The 17,744-nt window shown below is 38.7% G+C and overlaps 1 protein-coding gene across 8 annotated transcripts in view; it reads right to left on the reverse strand.

Moving 5' to 3' along the window:
• HELZ (helicase with zinc finger) overlaps positions 1–17,744 on the reverse strand; it is a 155,349-nt gene that overhangs the window by 115,713 nt on the left and 21,892 nt on the right. For all 8 annotated transcript variants that reach the window (XM_067715447.1, XM_067715449.1, XM_067715443.1 and 5 more), the window contains 4 exons: positions 16,015–16,242; positions 13,652–13,688; positions 2,568–2,692; positions 30–86 (listed from right to left, as the gene is read on the reverse strand). In XM_067715447.1, coding sequence (XP_067571548.1) covers positions 30–86; positions 2,568–2,692; positions 13,652–13,688; positions 16,015–16,224 — 429 coding nt within the window. In that variant the 5' untranslated portion in view covers positions 16,225–16,242. The remainder of the gene's footprint in view (positions 1–29; positions 87–2,567; positions 2,693–13,651; positions 13,689–16,014; positions 16,243–17,744) is intronic.

A 17,744-nucleotide genomic window follows, 5' to 3' on the forward strand; every position in this document is an offset into this window, starting at 1 on the left:
CCCAAAGAGATCCACTGAAATAGTCTTACCTCCGTTTCTGTGAGAAGTATTTTTAGTCTTGTCAAATCTTTTGTTACCATCCCATTCTGAAACGGCAAATGAAAAATGGAAAAACCAAGTAGTGTATTAGTTCTTTACTATGGGGACTTAACTCTTCAGCTGTTTCTAAGGTTCATCTGTAAAAAGAAAACTCATCTCCCATCCTCATTACCATTACCATCATTGAGGTGATGATAAAGCTAACCACCTATGCGCAAAGTTAAAAAGATTAACAGGACAAAAGATACAGTGTGCCCTAAAACACTGTATTCACCTTGCCTAAGAATTTAAGATTAATTCAATAAAATATTCACAAAGGGTATCACTGAAGAGCAAGATAGAGTAAGTAAAGAAAAAAATAAACCTCAACTTTTTTTTTAACCTCAACTTTTTAAAACTCCTTTTTCCTAAAACTAATAGGCTAGATTCACAAAATGGTGAACTCAGTTACTTATGACTCAGATTCACATACAATGATCACACTACTTAAAGATGGTTCATTAACAAAGCTGTTGAAGGAAAATACATAAAACATTCACTCTTCTGAAATTCAAATTTCACTTGAGATTTGAAAGCAAATTGCTTCTTCCTAATTTTAAATTTAAAAATCTACAAACAATAAATGCTGGAGAAGGTGTGGAGAAAAGGGAACCCTCCTACACTGTTGGTGGGAATGTAAGTTGATACAGCCACTATGGAGAACAGTATGGAGGTTCCTTAAAAAACTAAGAATAGAACTACCATATGACCCACCAATCCCACTCCTGGGCATATACCCTGAGAAAACCATAATTCAGAAAGAGTCATGTACCACAATGTTAATTGCAGCACTGTTTACAATAGCCAGGTCATGGAAGCAACCTAAATGTCCATCAACAGATGAATGGATAAAGAAGATGTGGTACATATATACAATGGAATATTACTCCGACATTAAAAGGAATGAAACTGGGTCATTTGTAGAGATGTGGATGGACCTAGAGACTGTCATACAGAGTGAAGTAAGTCAGAAAGAGAAAAACAAATACCATATATTAATGCATATATGTGGAATCGGGAAAAGTGGTACAGATGAACCTATCTGCAAAGCAGAAATAGAGACACAGACGTAGAGAACAAACGTATGGACACCAAGGGGGGAAAGGGGGGCTGGGATGAATTGGGAGATTAGGACTGACATGTATACACTGCTGTGTATGGAACAGATAACTAGTTGAGAGCCTGCTGTACAGCTCTGTGGTGACTACTACACTATGCTCTGTGGTGACCTAGATGGGAGGGAAATCCAGAAGTTGGGGTCAGGGGGGAATATGTGTGGCTATTTCACTTCGCTGTACAGCAGAAACTAGCACAACACTGTGAAGCAATTATACCTCAATAAATTAAAAAATAATAAAATAAAATAAGTAAAAATCCAACAGGTAAAACTGTGTAATATGCTTAACTTATATAGAAAAGTTCCTTAAGGATAGAATTATCTAAATAATAAAGAAGAGAGCTATTCTTTATCATCTATTTAGAACTAAATACCCATACAATTTTGCTATATTAATAACACATCTTAGCTTTTATATTCATTTGTTAAAATGGTGACATCCAAAAATACTGTTAAACCAACTAAACAATTCACAGCAAAATAATTCCTTAGAAAATAACTAAATTACCCTCTGAGACGGGTCATTACATTACACTCAACAATATACAAAGTACTTTCCTAATTTCCATTTTTTTTTACCAAATATATATTTATTTGCAGTGAAAACACAACTTTGCTCCTGCTTTCCACAATTTATGTTAATTCAGAATAAAAGTATAGAGAATTCATGCTGTATAACAAAGTATACATATATTTTCTTGCTTTCACTGTTTTTCATTATGATTCCTGAAAAATATCAGCCAATGCTGTAACAGTTACCAACTGGTAAAAAAAAGTTATAATATCTCTTTTCTTCCAATTTCTATAGATTGCCAACTCTAAAGTACAAAAAAAGTAGTCTTTCAATTATCTCATCCAAAAACAGACAAAAACTCTCAAAAATTGTATACTACATACAAACGTTTATCCCAAAGTCTGAAAAGAATTAGATAACTCCATCAGAGCAGTCATGAATATTAACTTACACATATGACATCTTCAGAAACAACAGTAATTATTACTTAGTTTAGATAAACTTAAGCATTTTATAAAATAAATTGTTGAATTTAAGAACCCTACAAGATCATATGTCCACAGGAGCATTTTAAAACTCAAAAATATTTCCAGGTTCTGTTAAATTATACCTTTAAAGAAAATCATTTATTTATTCTATACTTTCAAAGCTTAAAAAAATCTCCAATTCTTATATATATTATCACAAACTACAAGAATCCAATGATTAAACATCAGTTTGTTGAAGAGAAATAAGCATCTCAAGATACTTACAAACTTTGATTTCTGACAGAACCTAGAGGAACGTAGGTAATACACCTAAGGAGTCAAATGGATGAATCCGTTTTCAGACATTCAAATTTAGAACTCATCAACATACCAGGGACTCTCCTGTCAGTGACTTGGCAAGAATGCTGGATACAAGTTGGAGCTTTCCTTTAAGCTGCATGCAGCAAAGTACTGCTTGAAAGGTACCATCTCCCTTGGCCAGTCCTTCTCCCAGCACTGTCATGAAAGAACAGCCATCATTAACCGCGTAACATTCGATACACATTTTTCTCAATTTTATTATTAGCACACTATCCCAAGCATGACTTCTTTCATACTAAAAGAATAACTACAACTACTAGAGGAAGGCAGTGATGTTTCAGTTCTGTCCATGACATGCATAAAGCCAAGAAAAAAAATGGGAAAATCAACATATCTAACCTACTACAGCCTATAGTCAGGTAGGATCACCACAAAATCATGAGGAGAATTAATCTTACAGCTCTCCAGTGAAAATACTGTTCAACCTATGATGTCTGGGTAAATGAGGGCTTTTAAACTGCAGAGATAGATATTCGCTGAATAAAGTTCTTGCATTTTTGACAAAGAGATCCAGTGCCATTAAAATGCATAAGAATAGAAACTGCAAACCTCAATATTTTGAAATTCCTAAGTAATTAAGAATTAGCTTTTATCAAAACCAGCAAGATTAACTAAGAACCCAATGGTCAAATGGACAGAGAAAATGCTACCCAATTTGTCTGCAAGGGTTTACTGACTTAATTTAATACAATCACAAGGAGAACATATTTCTAACAATACAGAATATACTCATTTTTATGCCATGTCATTTGAGATGATTTCCCACAACTGCTAATGGTTCAACCAGTAAAACAATCTGTACCTTTCTCTTTACTGCTAAGTCCAAGATTCTATTTTTAGTTTATACACACTTCAGCTTCCTTTGCAAAAAGATAATTTGCTGAAAGAAAATATTTTGGAAATTGCATTTTTTCTAATTATTTTCAAGGAAATGTTTTGTTTAAGTATCAATATAATATACTGCATTTAAAGTCAATTGGGTCCGTCCTTAATATATATATATATTTTTTTTTAATAAATGTAATTATTTTATTTATTTATTTTTGGCTGCGTTGGGTCTTCATTGCTGCCTGTGGGCTTCCTCTAGTTGCGGTGAGCAGGGGCTACTCTTCGTTGTGGTGCGCGGGCTTCTCATTGCGGTGGCTTCTCTTGTTGCAGAGCATGGGCTCTAGGCGCACGGGCTTCAGTAGTTGTGGCAAGCTGGCTCAGCAGTTGTGGCTCGCGGGCTCTAGAGCGCAGGCTCAGTAGTTGTGGCGCACGGGCTTAGCTGCTCCGCAGCATGTGGGATCTTCCCGGACCAGGGCTCGAACCCATGTCTCCTGCATTGGCAGGCGGATTCTTAACCACTGTGCCACCAGGGAATTCCTGTTCTTAATATATTTATTTTGGTTGTACTGAATATATCCTTCTGTTATATGGTTCAATTTTTTTATTACCCAAATAACATAACAAAAGAACACTAATAAAATTCTACACAGAAGTTCACCATAAACTCACCACTCAACCAAAAAACTGTTTTCACTTATTCATGTTCTCTTCAAATTCTGATCAATATTTACATAATTTTTACATGACTGTAACTGATATAACAGTTTATATCCTACTTTACTTCCCCTTGACATATTCAGTATTTTCCATATTACAGTGTTTATATTTATCATTTTATTAGCTATATAATGTTCCATCAAGTAGATACATCAATTTACTTAACTATTCCCTTGATCCAGAACAGTTCCAATTTTTAACTATTAAAAAGAACACTGTATGGGGCTTCCCTGGTGGCGCAGTGGTTGAGAGTCCGCCTGCCGATGCAGGGGACACGGGTTCCTGCCCCGGTCCGGGAGGATCCCACATGCCGCGGAGCGGCTGGGCCCGTGAGCCATGGCCGCTGAGCCTGCGCGTCTGGAGCCTGTGCTCCGCAACGGGAGAGGCCACAGCAGCCAGAGGCCCGCGTACCGCAAAAAAAAAAAAACACAAAAAAGAACACTGTATTAAACATCTTTCTACATATATACTTTATTGAATCAGATTATTAAATTGAAAGTTGCAGTCTCTGTATCCAAGAAGGTTTTATTCAATTACTTTCAGTTTAGACCAACCTGCTGTCACAGCATCCATGTTACAGATCACTTATCTCCTCAACTGACAATTCCAATACATGAATAACAACAACAGAGCATCCTTAAGAATGTCTTGAGCAACTCAGAAAATTCCACAGTAAGCCCACATCTCCCCCCAGATCTTACTATTCCTGAAACTACTTAAATATGACCTTCGGCAAAAGTCATTTTATCTCTCTGGTCCTCAGTGGGGTCATCTGTAGAACTGCAAGATGAAAAAATGTGCCGCAAGGATCAAATAATATAATGCAAGCATTAATAAAACGCTCTGAAGAGACATGACAGTCCTACCAAGGTCTGGATCACTCACATTCGCTAAGCCTGTTTCCTCCCCCGTAAAATGGAGGTGACAGTAGCTACCTAATAAGGTTGTGGTAAAGACTAACTGTGTTAATTATATGAAGTATCTAGCACAGTCTCCTCAAGAGTTCCCTAGATGTTACGTTCCCCTCTAAAAATTATAAAATAGTATTAAGAACTGTTGAGGAACTAGACTAGTTCCTTTTCAGTAATTGGGATATTAAGAAACTAGTTGTCCAGAGCTGAAGAATGTCTCAGGGAAATGAAAAAAACGTAAGAATATTTCAATCTCAGATGACTATGTCATGTTTAAAGAGTATTAAATGACATATTTTACAAGCACTTTGCAGAGATCTTTGGTTTTGCACAAGGTATATGCTGAATTTTATTTTGCAAAAGTTCTTCCATTACACTGATGTCTAAATGTCTCCAGATTTGTCAAAATTATGTTTCCCTTTCTTCTCTCTAAACATTTTAGACAAGAAACACTACTGATGTACTTTCTTCTAACGGCTGTCTTTAAATGCAATTCAGTTTATGTCTTGTAGGATCCCACATGAGGAACTATGGCAAAGAAACAGTCAACTACTATAGATAAAAAGCTATCCTGCTATGGTGTCATATGATAAAATCAAATTGCAGTGCTGCCAATCTGGTCCTGTATTACCTTTAACATCTTGAAAAAGCTTGAAAGAAAACAAAGTATGGCCTAGTGTATTCTTAAACTTGCCTCAGCTATAATAATTGAACTTGCCAAAAGAGATGACATTAAAACATAACCTAATCTTGGGCAACTGTAAAAAAGTTATGATTCCTTACAAATAAATTCTCTTCCCCCAACTATCTGTGAAATTCTACAGTGAGCACATAACTCCTTCCTTCCCCTGGGAGTTACAAAGGAAAAATCTGAACACCTTAGTTGCGTTGCTAAATTCAAGTCTCTATCCCTTCTCATCCTTAAGTTTTTGTAAGATTTTCTAACACTTGAAATATGTCTTACTTGGAATGTTTTGGACCAGAATATGACTAATCTTAAAGGAGTACTCATTCAACTGTTTCAACAAAAACAGCTTCTGTAAGTGTTTGACAGCCCCTGGCTACCAAAAGGAGAGGATCAACAATTAAAATGTAATTCCCCTTGCCTGTAAAGAATTACCTGCAATGAGAAAGATAATTTAAAACAAGCTTAAAGTTCAGTAAATGCTGAATATTAGTCTGTATTTTTTCAGTAACATGACCATAAAAGGGTATTTTTCTTATCAAGTCCTTAGTTATTTCTAAAGCCTTTTATTGAAGAGCATAGCCTAATCAAGGTAGCATTTTTCCAAATTTTTTGAAAGAAATTTTAAAATTACCATTAAACTAAATCCTTGAGTCATTAATAAAGTGAAGTTATTCACCACTTGGAAATAATCACATTCTCAGAACCAACACATCAGGAACTGAATCAAAAATGAAATAGATTCATTTAATAAATATATAAAACAAATTTATAATTTATAAATAAATTCCTTTCCTAAATATCAGTCATTTAATTTTTGGGCAATAAACTTATTGCCAAACATCTATTGGGGTGGGGTTAGGGGAGGAGTTTATAAACAGACTCCAAACAGCAGAAGGCCTAAGTCAGGTTAAAATGTCCACTTGTAACAAGTAACAAGAAGTATAAGGTAAACCAGAATAAGAACTCTGTGGCAAATCTCTCACCCGGGTCCATTTCTCCAAATAGTTTTTTTTTTCCACCATGCTTCTCCTCTGTCTCAACCCTTTTTCCCCTTGCCCTCTCTTTACTTCCAATTGTAATACATAATACTTTAAGACATGCGGACCACAGCTTTTGCGGCATTTTATGTCCTTCCTACCAAGGTCTTTTGCAGATATAATCTTTCCTTTATAAGACGCTTTTGGAAAATGAAAAGCCTTAACAGTATTCAATCTCAGGTATCACACAGACCTCTTCTGAATATTTCATCTCCAGATTTAAATACTATACTCTCTCTCTCATTCTCTCTCTTTTCTTTTTCCCCAAATCCCTGCTACCTTGCTCTCTGCTCCTTCCAGTATTCAGTCCTTAACCTGGTCACAAAAATCTCTGCATCTCTTTTACAGCCCTCTTGTGTGTGCCATAAACTTTGAAGCTGAGACCTTATTGTATATTTTTGGAAGTACTCTTTCCTTCAACTGCAGCTCAGAGTAAAGGCTCTTGGACCCCTGAGTAGCCTGTTGTACTGTGTGTGCATTAGAAAAAGAGAGAGAGAGAGAGAGAGAGAGAGAGAGAGAGAGCGAGAGCATGCTGCTTGCCGAGCCTTCAGCCTCCTCGTTATAAAGAACCCTAATTTCCAAGATGCATTTGCTGTATCATTACAGGAAAGTTAATCTCTGTTAACTGTTCAAAAACTGGAAGAAGGGGGCTTCCCTGGTGGTGCGGTGGTTAAGAATCCACCTGCCAACACAGGGGACACGGGTTTGAGCCCTGGTCCAGGAAGATCCCACATGCCGCGGAGCAACTGAGCCCGTGTGCCACAACTGCTGAAGCCCGCGTGCCTGGAGCCGGTGCTCCCCCACGGGAGAAGCCTCCACAGTGAGAGGCCCGTGCACACAACGAAGAGTTAACCCCTGCTCGATGCAACTGGAGAAAGCCTGAGTGCAGCAACCAAGACCCAATGCAGCTATAAATAAATAAGTAAATAAAATTTATAAAAAACTGGAAGTTGTTTCTATTTTAAAAAATCAACTTAACTGTATTTTTTTTATCTTAAAACTCTTTCAGTGCCTTTATGTCAACGTCAGAAGTCAACGTCTTTCTATGTCCGTTGTAAGCACTCAGAGGAAATCCTCTGCTAAGGCACTCCCTTACTTCACTGTTTCCACGGTTGATTTGCTTGCTTTTGAAAAAAATAATTTGCTTACTGAGAAGAACTGACATTTTGCTCCTCTTCTGACTATTTTCTTTGCACTATGTGAGAGGGCTATGTTTTCAGGTGTTCACAATAATCTTAATTTCAGCGTTGTCATCCTGCCCGTCAGTGTCCGTCCGTCCCCCCCACCCCCCGCCCCGCTTTGGTATAGTTTTTATTGAGATTTTACAAGGCAAGGTACCACTCATTTTAAATCTTCTCTTTTTATGGTATACATATAATTTGAGCTAATATAAAATTAATGCTAGTATTTATTCTATGAGTGAAAAACAACATGAAATACATTTATAATGTCACTCATGACTGTAACTGACACCCTGCATAAATAAGAAAAGGTCTAGAACAGACAGTCATACAACCATGGTGAGGCTCTTGCAACTGAGTTCAAAGGGTGTAGTTCAAAGACTATTGCTTCCTTAAATATCTACTCATACAAAAGAGAGTCTGGGGCTTCCCTGGTGGCGCAGTGGTTGAGAGTCCGCCTGCCGATGCAGGGGATGCGGGTTCGTGCCCAGGTCCGGGAAGATCCCGCATGCCGCGGAGCGGCTGGGCCCGTGAGCCATGGCCGCTGAGCCTGCGCGTCCGGAGCCTGTGCTCCGCAACGCGAGAGGCCACAACAGTGAGAGGCCCGCGTACAGCAAAACAAAAAAAAAAAGGGAGTCTGCACACTCAGAGGATGGTCTCCAACTTAACTTAAATTTTAAAAAAACACTTTCCTGATTTATATTCTATCCCTAACAACTTACATATAAGAAATTTACTTAAAACAGTTAATAGGCATTATGGGGAAATGAAGAGTGGAAGTTAAGGTCCTATTCCAGAAAGCCTTAGGTTCCTGCTGAAGAACAAACTGTGGTACAGCCATGCTGTGGAATACTACTCAGCCATAAAAATGGATGAACTACTGATACACACAAAAACTTGGATGGGTCTCAAACACATGGTGAGAGAAAAAAAGTCATCCTTAAAAAGATCACGTACAATATGGTTCCATTATGTGGTATTTTCAAAATGACAAAATTATGGAGGTGGAGAACAGATTAGTGGCTGCCAGGGGTTACACAGGGAGGGAAGACAGTGAGTGTTAACTGTGAAGGGTAGCACGAGAGAGATCTTCACTGTGATGGAACTCTTCTGCATCAGGACTGTGCTGGTGGTTACCTGAATCTACACATAATAAAATGAAATAGAATTACACATATTCATTGAACCAATGTCAACCTCCTGGTTTTGATACTGTACTACAGTTATGCAAGATGTAACCAGTGGGGGGAAAGGTACATGGGATCACTCTGTACTATATTCGCAACTTCCTGTGAATCCATAATTATTTCAAAGTAAAAAGTTTTTTTTTAATTCCTGTTGGAGAAATGAAGCTTATATATATGAAATTTTTTAAATAGTTACCGCAAGTGGATCTAAAGAACAAGTAATTAAGAAATATTATTGAACTGCATCCCTATTTAACATTCTGGTCAACAGGAAAAACTGGATGGACTAGAGGCTTAAAGATCCAAACTCCTGTCCCACTCCACTATCGTCTACGTGATCCGGAGCCTCAGTGTTTTTCATTTCTAGAATATAAAATACCCATTTGCCTTTTTCCCCTCAGGTTTACTACACTCAATAGAATAATGTCTGTAAAACCCTAAAGAATAAATAGGTTGTACCTTAGGATAAAGAGAAGGAGCATGGCCTTTCAGATCACAAAGACCTCACTTCAAAACCACAGCTCCACTCTGGACTGTCTCTACGCTCTTAAGCAAGTTACTTAATCTCACAAAATCTGTTTCCTCACCCATAAAGCTGGAATGATATTACAGTGTGATTAAACAAAATACTTCAGAGGGTCTTACTCAGAAATAATTCTGAATAAGTATTGTTACCCCTATTAATTATTTTTCCAAAACATTTTTAATTACCATAAAATATAAAATCTATTTAATCAAAACTCTTCAGAGAAGGAAAGTATAGAAGGTGTATCAATTTGCCTTTTGTAATACAGTCAGCATCTATTTAACAGGGCTTTTTGGTTACTGAATCACTTACTTCACAGGGCAAGTTATCAACATAATAAATATCAATTGATGGCCCAAACTCCTTTGTTTACATTAATTTCTTAAATTAATGACACTCTCACCTAGGGTTTAAAAATCTTGCAGCCTAAAAAGAATAAAATAAAAATCTTGCAGCCTTATGGAAAGTATTCATTGATGTTATAATGACTGAGTTTGATCTACACAGTACATGTAGCACAAAACTCTTAGTTGATAAGACTATCTTTTGATTTCACCTTCTCCATTTACCTCATTCCCTTTTGTTAGTGTAAAAAAAAAGTGAGTTTCCTATATGATGAATATTTCAGAGGAAGAAAAAGAATCCTTATGTTATGAAAGTTTTCCTGTTACGCCAAATACAGCGTATGTTCAGATAATGAAAACAGACTTGACCACCTCACTTACTCAGTGGTCACTGGCTTGACAACCCTCACTATCCAGAACACAACACCAAACTCAGAACTAAACTCCATGAACTTAAAGTCTGTGTAGCTTATTTTCAGGATGCCCTTGAGTCCTCACTCAGAACCTATTTCTTATTTAAGTAGAATTCCAACTATCAAATCTTATGACTCTGATTAGTTCCTGGCTTAAACAAATCAGCCTTAAAAAAAAACATTTTGGGAACAACCAGGTAAATCTGATTATGGACTGGTTTTGGATATTAGGGAATTATGGCCATTTTTATTAGATTAATAATAATATTGTGGTTATACAGTTATGACCTTATTTTTTATTAGAGATGCATACTAAAGTATTTAGGAGTAAATATCATGATGTCTATAATTATTTTTAAATAGTTCAGAAAAAAATTAATGAAGTAAATATGGCAGAAGGTTACAACCTAAGTTTCGAAACTATGAATGTTTATTATACTCTTTCTCCTAGTTTCCTGTATGTTTTAAATTTTTCATAATAAAAAATGTTTCAATGTTTTTTAACTCCATGACAAAGATTGCCTGTCTGGTTTCCTATCCCTGCCTAAGAAAGTGAAATCAGGGTCAGAAGCAGCAAGTGGAGAAGAGGGGGAGGGTAGCTGCAATGAGGCATGTTGAGAGTTGTAAGGAATGCAAACTGATAGCCTGACAGTGAGGGAGCAGACACCAGGATGATACTCTAGTACATAAAATTCAAACAAAGCTCTGGGGCCATTAAGGCAGGAGCTATTCGGGCTATCTAGCGTTACAAACCAATATAATAATTAACAGAGATTGAGATTCTCGTGTTGCTTTTTATTACTGACTGCTTAACTGTGGTATTTTATTACCTTATATAAAAATAAGCTTGCTGTACACTTGAAACTAATACTGTAAATCAAGTGTATTTCAATTAAAAAAAACACAAGTTACCAAAAGGTGAAAAGAAAAAAAGATTACATGTACATAATATAAAAGCAGAACTCTACAATTAGCAATATACACATGTAAACTTTGCCAATATTCCCAAATGTCTATTTCAAACGACAAAGTTTATATACATTAAATAAGCACTTCCATGTTCTTACTTATCACATAAATGGTAACAAGGAATGCACAGAGTGTAATCAATGAACCCTTATTGCAAGCTAACCGATTTTCTGCTTTTCCACACAGTATTGCAATGAAAACCATTCCACATACAATTTCTTCCTTCTTTTGGAATATTTACTTGGGACAGTATCCCAGAACTAAGATTAGTGGGTCAAAGGAACGAACATGTTACCAAGCCATATTCCGCTTCATACTCTACCACACCACAAGCATACACTCATTTCACTGCAACCTTATCTTAGGCATTGGTTAAACTTTTCTCCCCACATTACAGAGACATAATCAGTATCCAAAAACTGCACGTAATTGATGTATACAGTCTGGTGAGTGTGGACATACGTATACATTCATGTTACGATGATCACAATCCAGGTAACAGGCTTATCCTTCATCCCCAAGGTTTCCTGGTTAAGCTTTTATTGTGGTAATTCAGCAGCTGTAAAATAGTATCTAACTTGAAAACGCTAATAAAACAATTAACAAAAAACGCAGCGTTTTTCCTTATGTTCCTTCACCCACAGCGTTTACCCTTCGACAACTCTTCACAAGTCAGTTACTCTTCTGGGACTTTGTGTGTCTCCAAATGAAAAGCATCAACCTCACTAGTACTCATGGAAGGGAACATTAAAGAAAGAGGGGCCATTTCTCACACACAAGACTGTCACAACGTCAAGACTGAGAGGTTCCAGTTAGTGAGCTCACAGGAAACAGGCATTCAAGTGTATTTTAACCCAGACATCCAACTTTTAAAAATCCTTAACCCAGATATCTAACTTTTAAGACTACCATAAAGAAACAAAGGCAACAGTAAGAAAGAATATATGTTTATTACAGGATGAACTATAACAAACTAGAAACCTAGAACCACCTGAATGCCCGTCAATATGGGAATAGCTGAATAAATTACGGCACATCTATGCCATGGAATATTCAGCAGGAATTGGAGCTGATGTATTATTAACATAGTAAGATGTCCATAATCTATTGTTACAGAAGAAAGCAAGAAACTGTGTGATGATCACATAATTCTTTTTTAATTTTTAAAGGAAAACCCTACCTATGTATTATAAGCATTTGTGCTTATCACTACAGAGAAAGGTGAAGAAGATGCAGCAAACTGATAACATGGTTCCTTCAGATCGGGGAGAAGGGGAAGTGGGTCCCTTCTTCATACTCCTCTATATTATCTGACTTATTATCTGGCTTGTTGGTAACTTTTAAATGTCCACAGATAGTAAAGATTTTTTTAGTGGAAGATGGTACTAGATATCTCTCATGCCAATTAACTCCCAAAGTATACAATCCTATGAAGCAAGGTTTACAAAGAGGTCACTGAATCTTTAATGAATGGTTAAATTATGTCCAATATGCCCCAGGAGTAGATAAGATGGTTTTGTAAGGTTAACAACAAAAAGAGCTAATACTTTTAAGAGTTTTGACACAAAGGAGCAAATAGGAAAAAAAACTTTAACTTATGTTAGACACCTCAGCCCCCCAACCCCAATCTGGATAATTGAAACATTATATTATCCAAATCACTGAGCTGTGCCACACTCCCACCAAGAGTGTGAGAGAATGTACCCGGAACCCTCCTCCCACTCACTTCTAGACTCATTCTAGTGAACTGGCAGCAATCTCCAAGAAAAGGATCCCTAGTCTATGAGTACCCAAAGAGCACGGATCTTACTAATCAATTTCCTGCCCAAAAGAAAACAGGAAAAAGCACTAAAGAGCATTCTAGCCAGTCTCTGCTCTCTAAGGGAAATCTTCTAATGAAGGGGAAAAGAACATTTTAGGAGGCAGAGGCCCAGCTTTTCAATTTATCCAAACTTAACGTTTTAATCAATGTGTGTTATGTGCTACAGTTCTTAAAATATGGCTCTTTATTGACTGAAAATACTCACACAAACTTTAAAAGGGCATTATCAATGTTCCCAAGGGAGCGACAGCAATGCCAACACTCGTGATTAGGAACAATGTTCATGTGTGCACCCATCATAGCAGGAAAGTCGCCATCCAAATTAGTCACTCAGCACCACCATGAGGTGGGTTTTTTAAATATTATAATCACTTTTGAAATTAGCATATGAAAAAAAACAAATCTTAAACACTGCTCAATTAAATAATTCAAAATCTTCACAGCAGAAAAGAATCCTGCTTTTAAACATACCATGCCTACAATCTTCATCAGCTTGCCCATAGTTTTTCTGCAAAATAAAAGATACAAGATAAAGTTAAGTAGTTCAAGGGCTGCTTAAAACAGATTTTATCAAAAAGCTCAGCTTTGTTTCAAAGTTTAATCACTCATGTTGCAAATTTAATACGCACAGAGTAAAGCTACCTCTGGCCAAGGTTTACACAACATTCTACAAACAGACATTACAGTACACTTCCCTAGGCCATTTATTCACACTCCTCCCCTCGCCCTCTCCAACCTCAAGCCACCAGAAATCTCTTCCCCATCCTCACTCTCAGCTAATGACTTCACTGAGTAAACTGCAGCCCTGAGAAGAGACTTTCCACGGATGGCCACTACCATGGCTGCCCGCTTCCCGGCACACTGTGCCTTCCACCTGTTACCAGGTGAGCCATCGCTGTTCCTTCCTAAAGCCTGTGCAGATCTGTTCCAGGGCCTACTCAAGAACAGCGCTCCAGCAAGCTTCTTCTATTTCTCCTACATCATTAATTTTTTGTTTTCTAACGGTTCAGTCCTAGAAACAAACATGCTCTTATTTCCCTCAACTGAAAAGATCCTTCTCTTCACTTCACTTCTCCCACCAGCTACCATTCCATTTTTTTGTGCTTCAGTGGGGCAAACTCCTCAAGAATTGTCTGTATCATGTATTTCAATTCCCTTCCCGCTGACTTTCTCTTAAACTCTCTTTTATTAGGCTTTCACCCACCACTCCATGGAAGCTGCTCTCATGGAGGTCACCAGTGACTGCCAGTGGATCCAGTTAGATACACTTACATGTACCCATTTAGACACACTGTCATTTCTCAGTCAATTCTCAATCCTCACGACTCCACCCACAGCAACCGACACTGAACCTTCCCTCCTTTGGACACAGGCCTTCTTTGATTGGTTCCTAGGACATCTTACTCTCTTAGTTTTCCTTAACCTCACGGGCTGCTTTTCAGGTCTTTGCTTCTCCTCCCAACCTCTTAAACTAGTGCCACAAGACTAAGACCTCAGCCCGCCCCTTCTCTCTACCTGTACTCATTCCCCTGCTGATCTGACCCAGGTCTAAGACTTTATATATCATCTACAGGCCACAGACTCTCCAATCAACATCTTTAGCCCAGACCTCTCTCCCAAACTCCAGACCTGCATTTCCAACTGCTTATTCAACATCTCCAGCTGGATATCTAAACGTCATCTCAATCAGTATGTCCAAAATGAACTCTTTCCCATCTCCCATTTCCCCACCTACAGCCCTCTCATCTCAGTGTAAGGAAACTCCACGCTTCCAATTGCTCAGACAAAAAAAGGGCAAAGTAAGTAAACTATGCCTGCTCCATATCTCTCACTCCCTGCCTTCAGTACATTAGGACATCTGCTTCGTTCTATCTTCAGATTGTAACCAGAACAAACCACTTCTCACCATCTCCACTGCTAGCATTTTGATCTGAGCCACTTCACCGCTGGCCTAGATTATTCTAACAGCTTCCAAACTAGTCTCCCTGCATCTGCTCTTATTCTTTTACAGTCTATTCTCAACACAAAGGCCAAATAACTCCTATTAAAGCAGACCATGCCACTCCTCTGCTCAAAATCCCAGCACAGTGTCCCATCTCAAGTAGAGCAGACACCAGCCCTTACAGTGGCCTGAAGGGTCCCACAGGATCTAGCCCTGTTGCACTCTCCCCCTTGGGCACGTTACTCCAGCACAAGGGCCTCCCAACTGTTCCTCAGACGTGGAAGGCATGCTTCCGCCTCAGGAATTCCGCACTGACTGTTCCCTCTGCCTGTAACGATCTTCTTCCAGATTTCAACATGGCTCACTTCCTTACCTCCTTCCTATCACCTTATCACGAGGCCCATCTTAACCCAATTTAAAACTGCAACCCTAACCCTAACCCTAGTAACCCTCTATTCTACTTTTTTTTCCATGCAGACTGTTACCTTCTAACAATCTAAAGTGTTTACCTATTTATAATGCCTATGGTTTATTGTCTGCCCCCCCCACTAGAAAAAGTACTATGAAGGAGGGATCTTTCTCTTTCTCTTTCACCAACGTATAGCAGATACCTAGAGCAGCGTAAACATTCGTTGAATTGAGTGAATAACATTGGTTGAAATATTTGTTGAATGGAGTGAATAATCCAAAATGCTATACGATAGTAATACTTTCAAGGCTTAAAAACACAGTTACTTGCCATCAGAGATACTCAGCAATCACTAGCCACTTCACTCGTGTCCTCGGCCCAGAATGTGGTGATCTGTAGCAGCAGTGGCCAGCAAGAGGCCCGCTCAGGGAAAACAGCCATTTTACATGGCTCAGCACTGGCTCATTGACAGTGTTTACTCACCAGCTGCAAAAAGGAGGCGATTCTGTAAAGAAGACTCTCGATTTTGATGCTTTCTATCTCCAGTGGACACGGCCCTGTGAAGTCAGCCATGGAGTACTGGCCAAGAGAAAGGAGGGCCTCTGTGCAGTGCTTGAGGGTCATTTCATAGTCCTGTCTCTTAAGTGATTCACACGCTTGTTCACATGACTTCTCAGCTCTTCTGTCTTCCATGACTCAGGGACAAAAATCCTAAAGACAGGGAGAAAGAACAAATCAGAAAAGGTTTTAAGAAGTTACTAATTATCAATTCTAGCCCCATTCCTAACTCAACTGGCCCAACTAGCTATCTGAATAGTTACTCTCAAGCAGCCTTTTGATCAAGGTCAGAGCTGAGGAGCAACTACTGACGCTACAAACTCTATGCTTCTCCTATTTTATGAAGTCTTCACTAAAATTCAAGCAAAATATCAACCGTAAGTCAGGATCATGCCAACAATACATCAAATTTATAAATGAAACATGATGCTGAATATTACAAAGTGTAATAAGCCATGAAGGCGTCTCTTTTTTTTAAAAACCAGAAGGTACAAAAATGTTTCCTATCCCAGCCTCCTATTTTCGGTCTTATAATTCTGTAACTGAGACTGCAGAGAATCAAAGTCCATACCATGTAGGATTTTTCCCACCAGTACAAAACACTGGCTCAAGGGCAAGTTTGAACTGGCTATTAATTCAGTTCAGCAAACATTTCCTGAGGCCAGGCCCTGTGTTAGCAGCACTAAACTCAATGAGGAAGCACGTCATCACTCCTTTCGAGAAACTCAGATTCTAGCAAGACCGGCAAAGCACAAGTGAAAAATAACGAGAAATACCTTCCATCTGCCGAAAGGCATGAACTGGCCTCAGAAGAAGAACACAAGGTCACTGTGCAGAGATGACAGGAGAGCACAGGGGAGCTTCTCAGAGAGAATACGCACGAGAAACCACCGCGGCAGAGAAAGCACACGATACACTCCACGTGTGTCAGAGAAGGAGGGAGAGGAGCTAAGAATGCCCTCCAATGCCACAAGAAGTGAGGGCTTTATTCCATAGCAATGGAGCATGATGGGAGGTGTTTAAATAAAGAAGGAACCTATCGGGCAGTCCAGTGGTTGGGACTCCGCGCTTCCATGGCAGAAATGGGCGGGGGGAGCGTTTGATCCCTGGTTGGGGAACTAAGATCCCGCAGGCAGCATGGTGCGGTCAAAAAAAAAAAAAAAAAGAAGGAACCTATCATGTAGAAGTCCTGTGAACAACTGGTGAGAAGCAGGCATTGCCATTAATAACAGACCACTAAGCAGTCCAAGTAATAGAGATTGAGAATTCAAGCGCAGCCTCTCCTGAGCTCTATCACTCATAATGCAGGGAGCAGAAAACCTGGGCAAAGAAGACCTAAAACCCTTGGACCTGAGAGTCACAACACTGCTTCGGAGGATCACCCTTGCTGACCTCTTATCACCATCTCCGTCGGGATGGAGACTGCTCTTCTTGCCTGTTCCCACCCTCGCTCACTCTCCCCACTTTCTACCTTACCAAATGGCCCCAAGGTACAGGTCTCCTCCATCTTTCCAAAGCTCCATTTATGCCACTTCGCTTTTAAGAAGGACCCACGTTAGTGCCTGTTTTCCTAACCAAAAGAAATCCAAAGAGGATAGCTATTTTTACAAAAAAGGGGGGAAAGTGAAAACAGTGTTCGGCGTGTGTTTCGCAGC

Source organism: Pseudorca crassidens, chromosome 19, assembly GCF_039906515.1.
Source record: "Pseudorca crassidens isolate mPseCra1 chromosome 19, mPseCra1.hap1, whole genome shotgun sequence".
In the NCBI taxonomy this organism is placed as follows: domain Eukaryota; kingdom Metazoa; phylum Chordata; class Mammalia; order Artiodactyla; family Delphinidae; genus Pseudorca; species Pseudorca crassidens.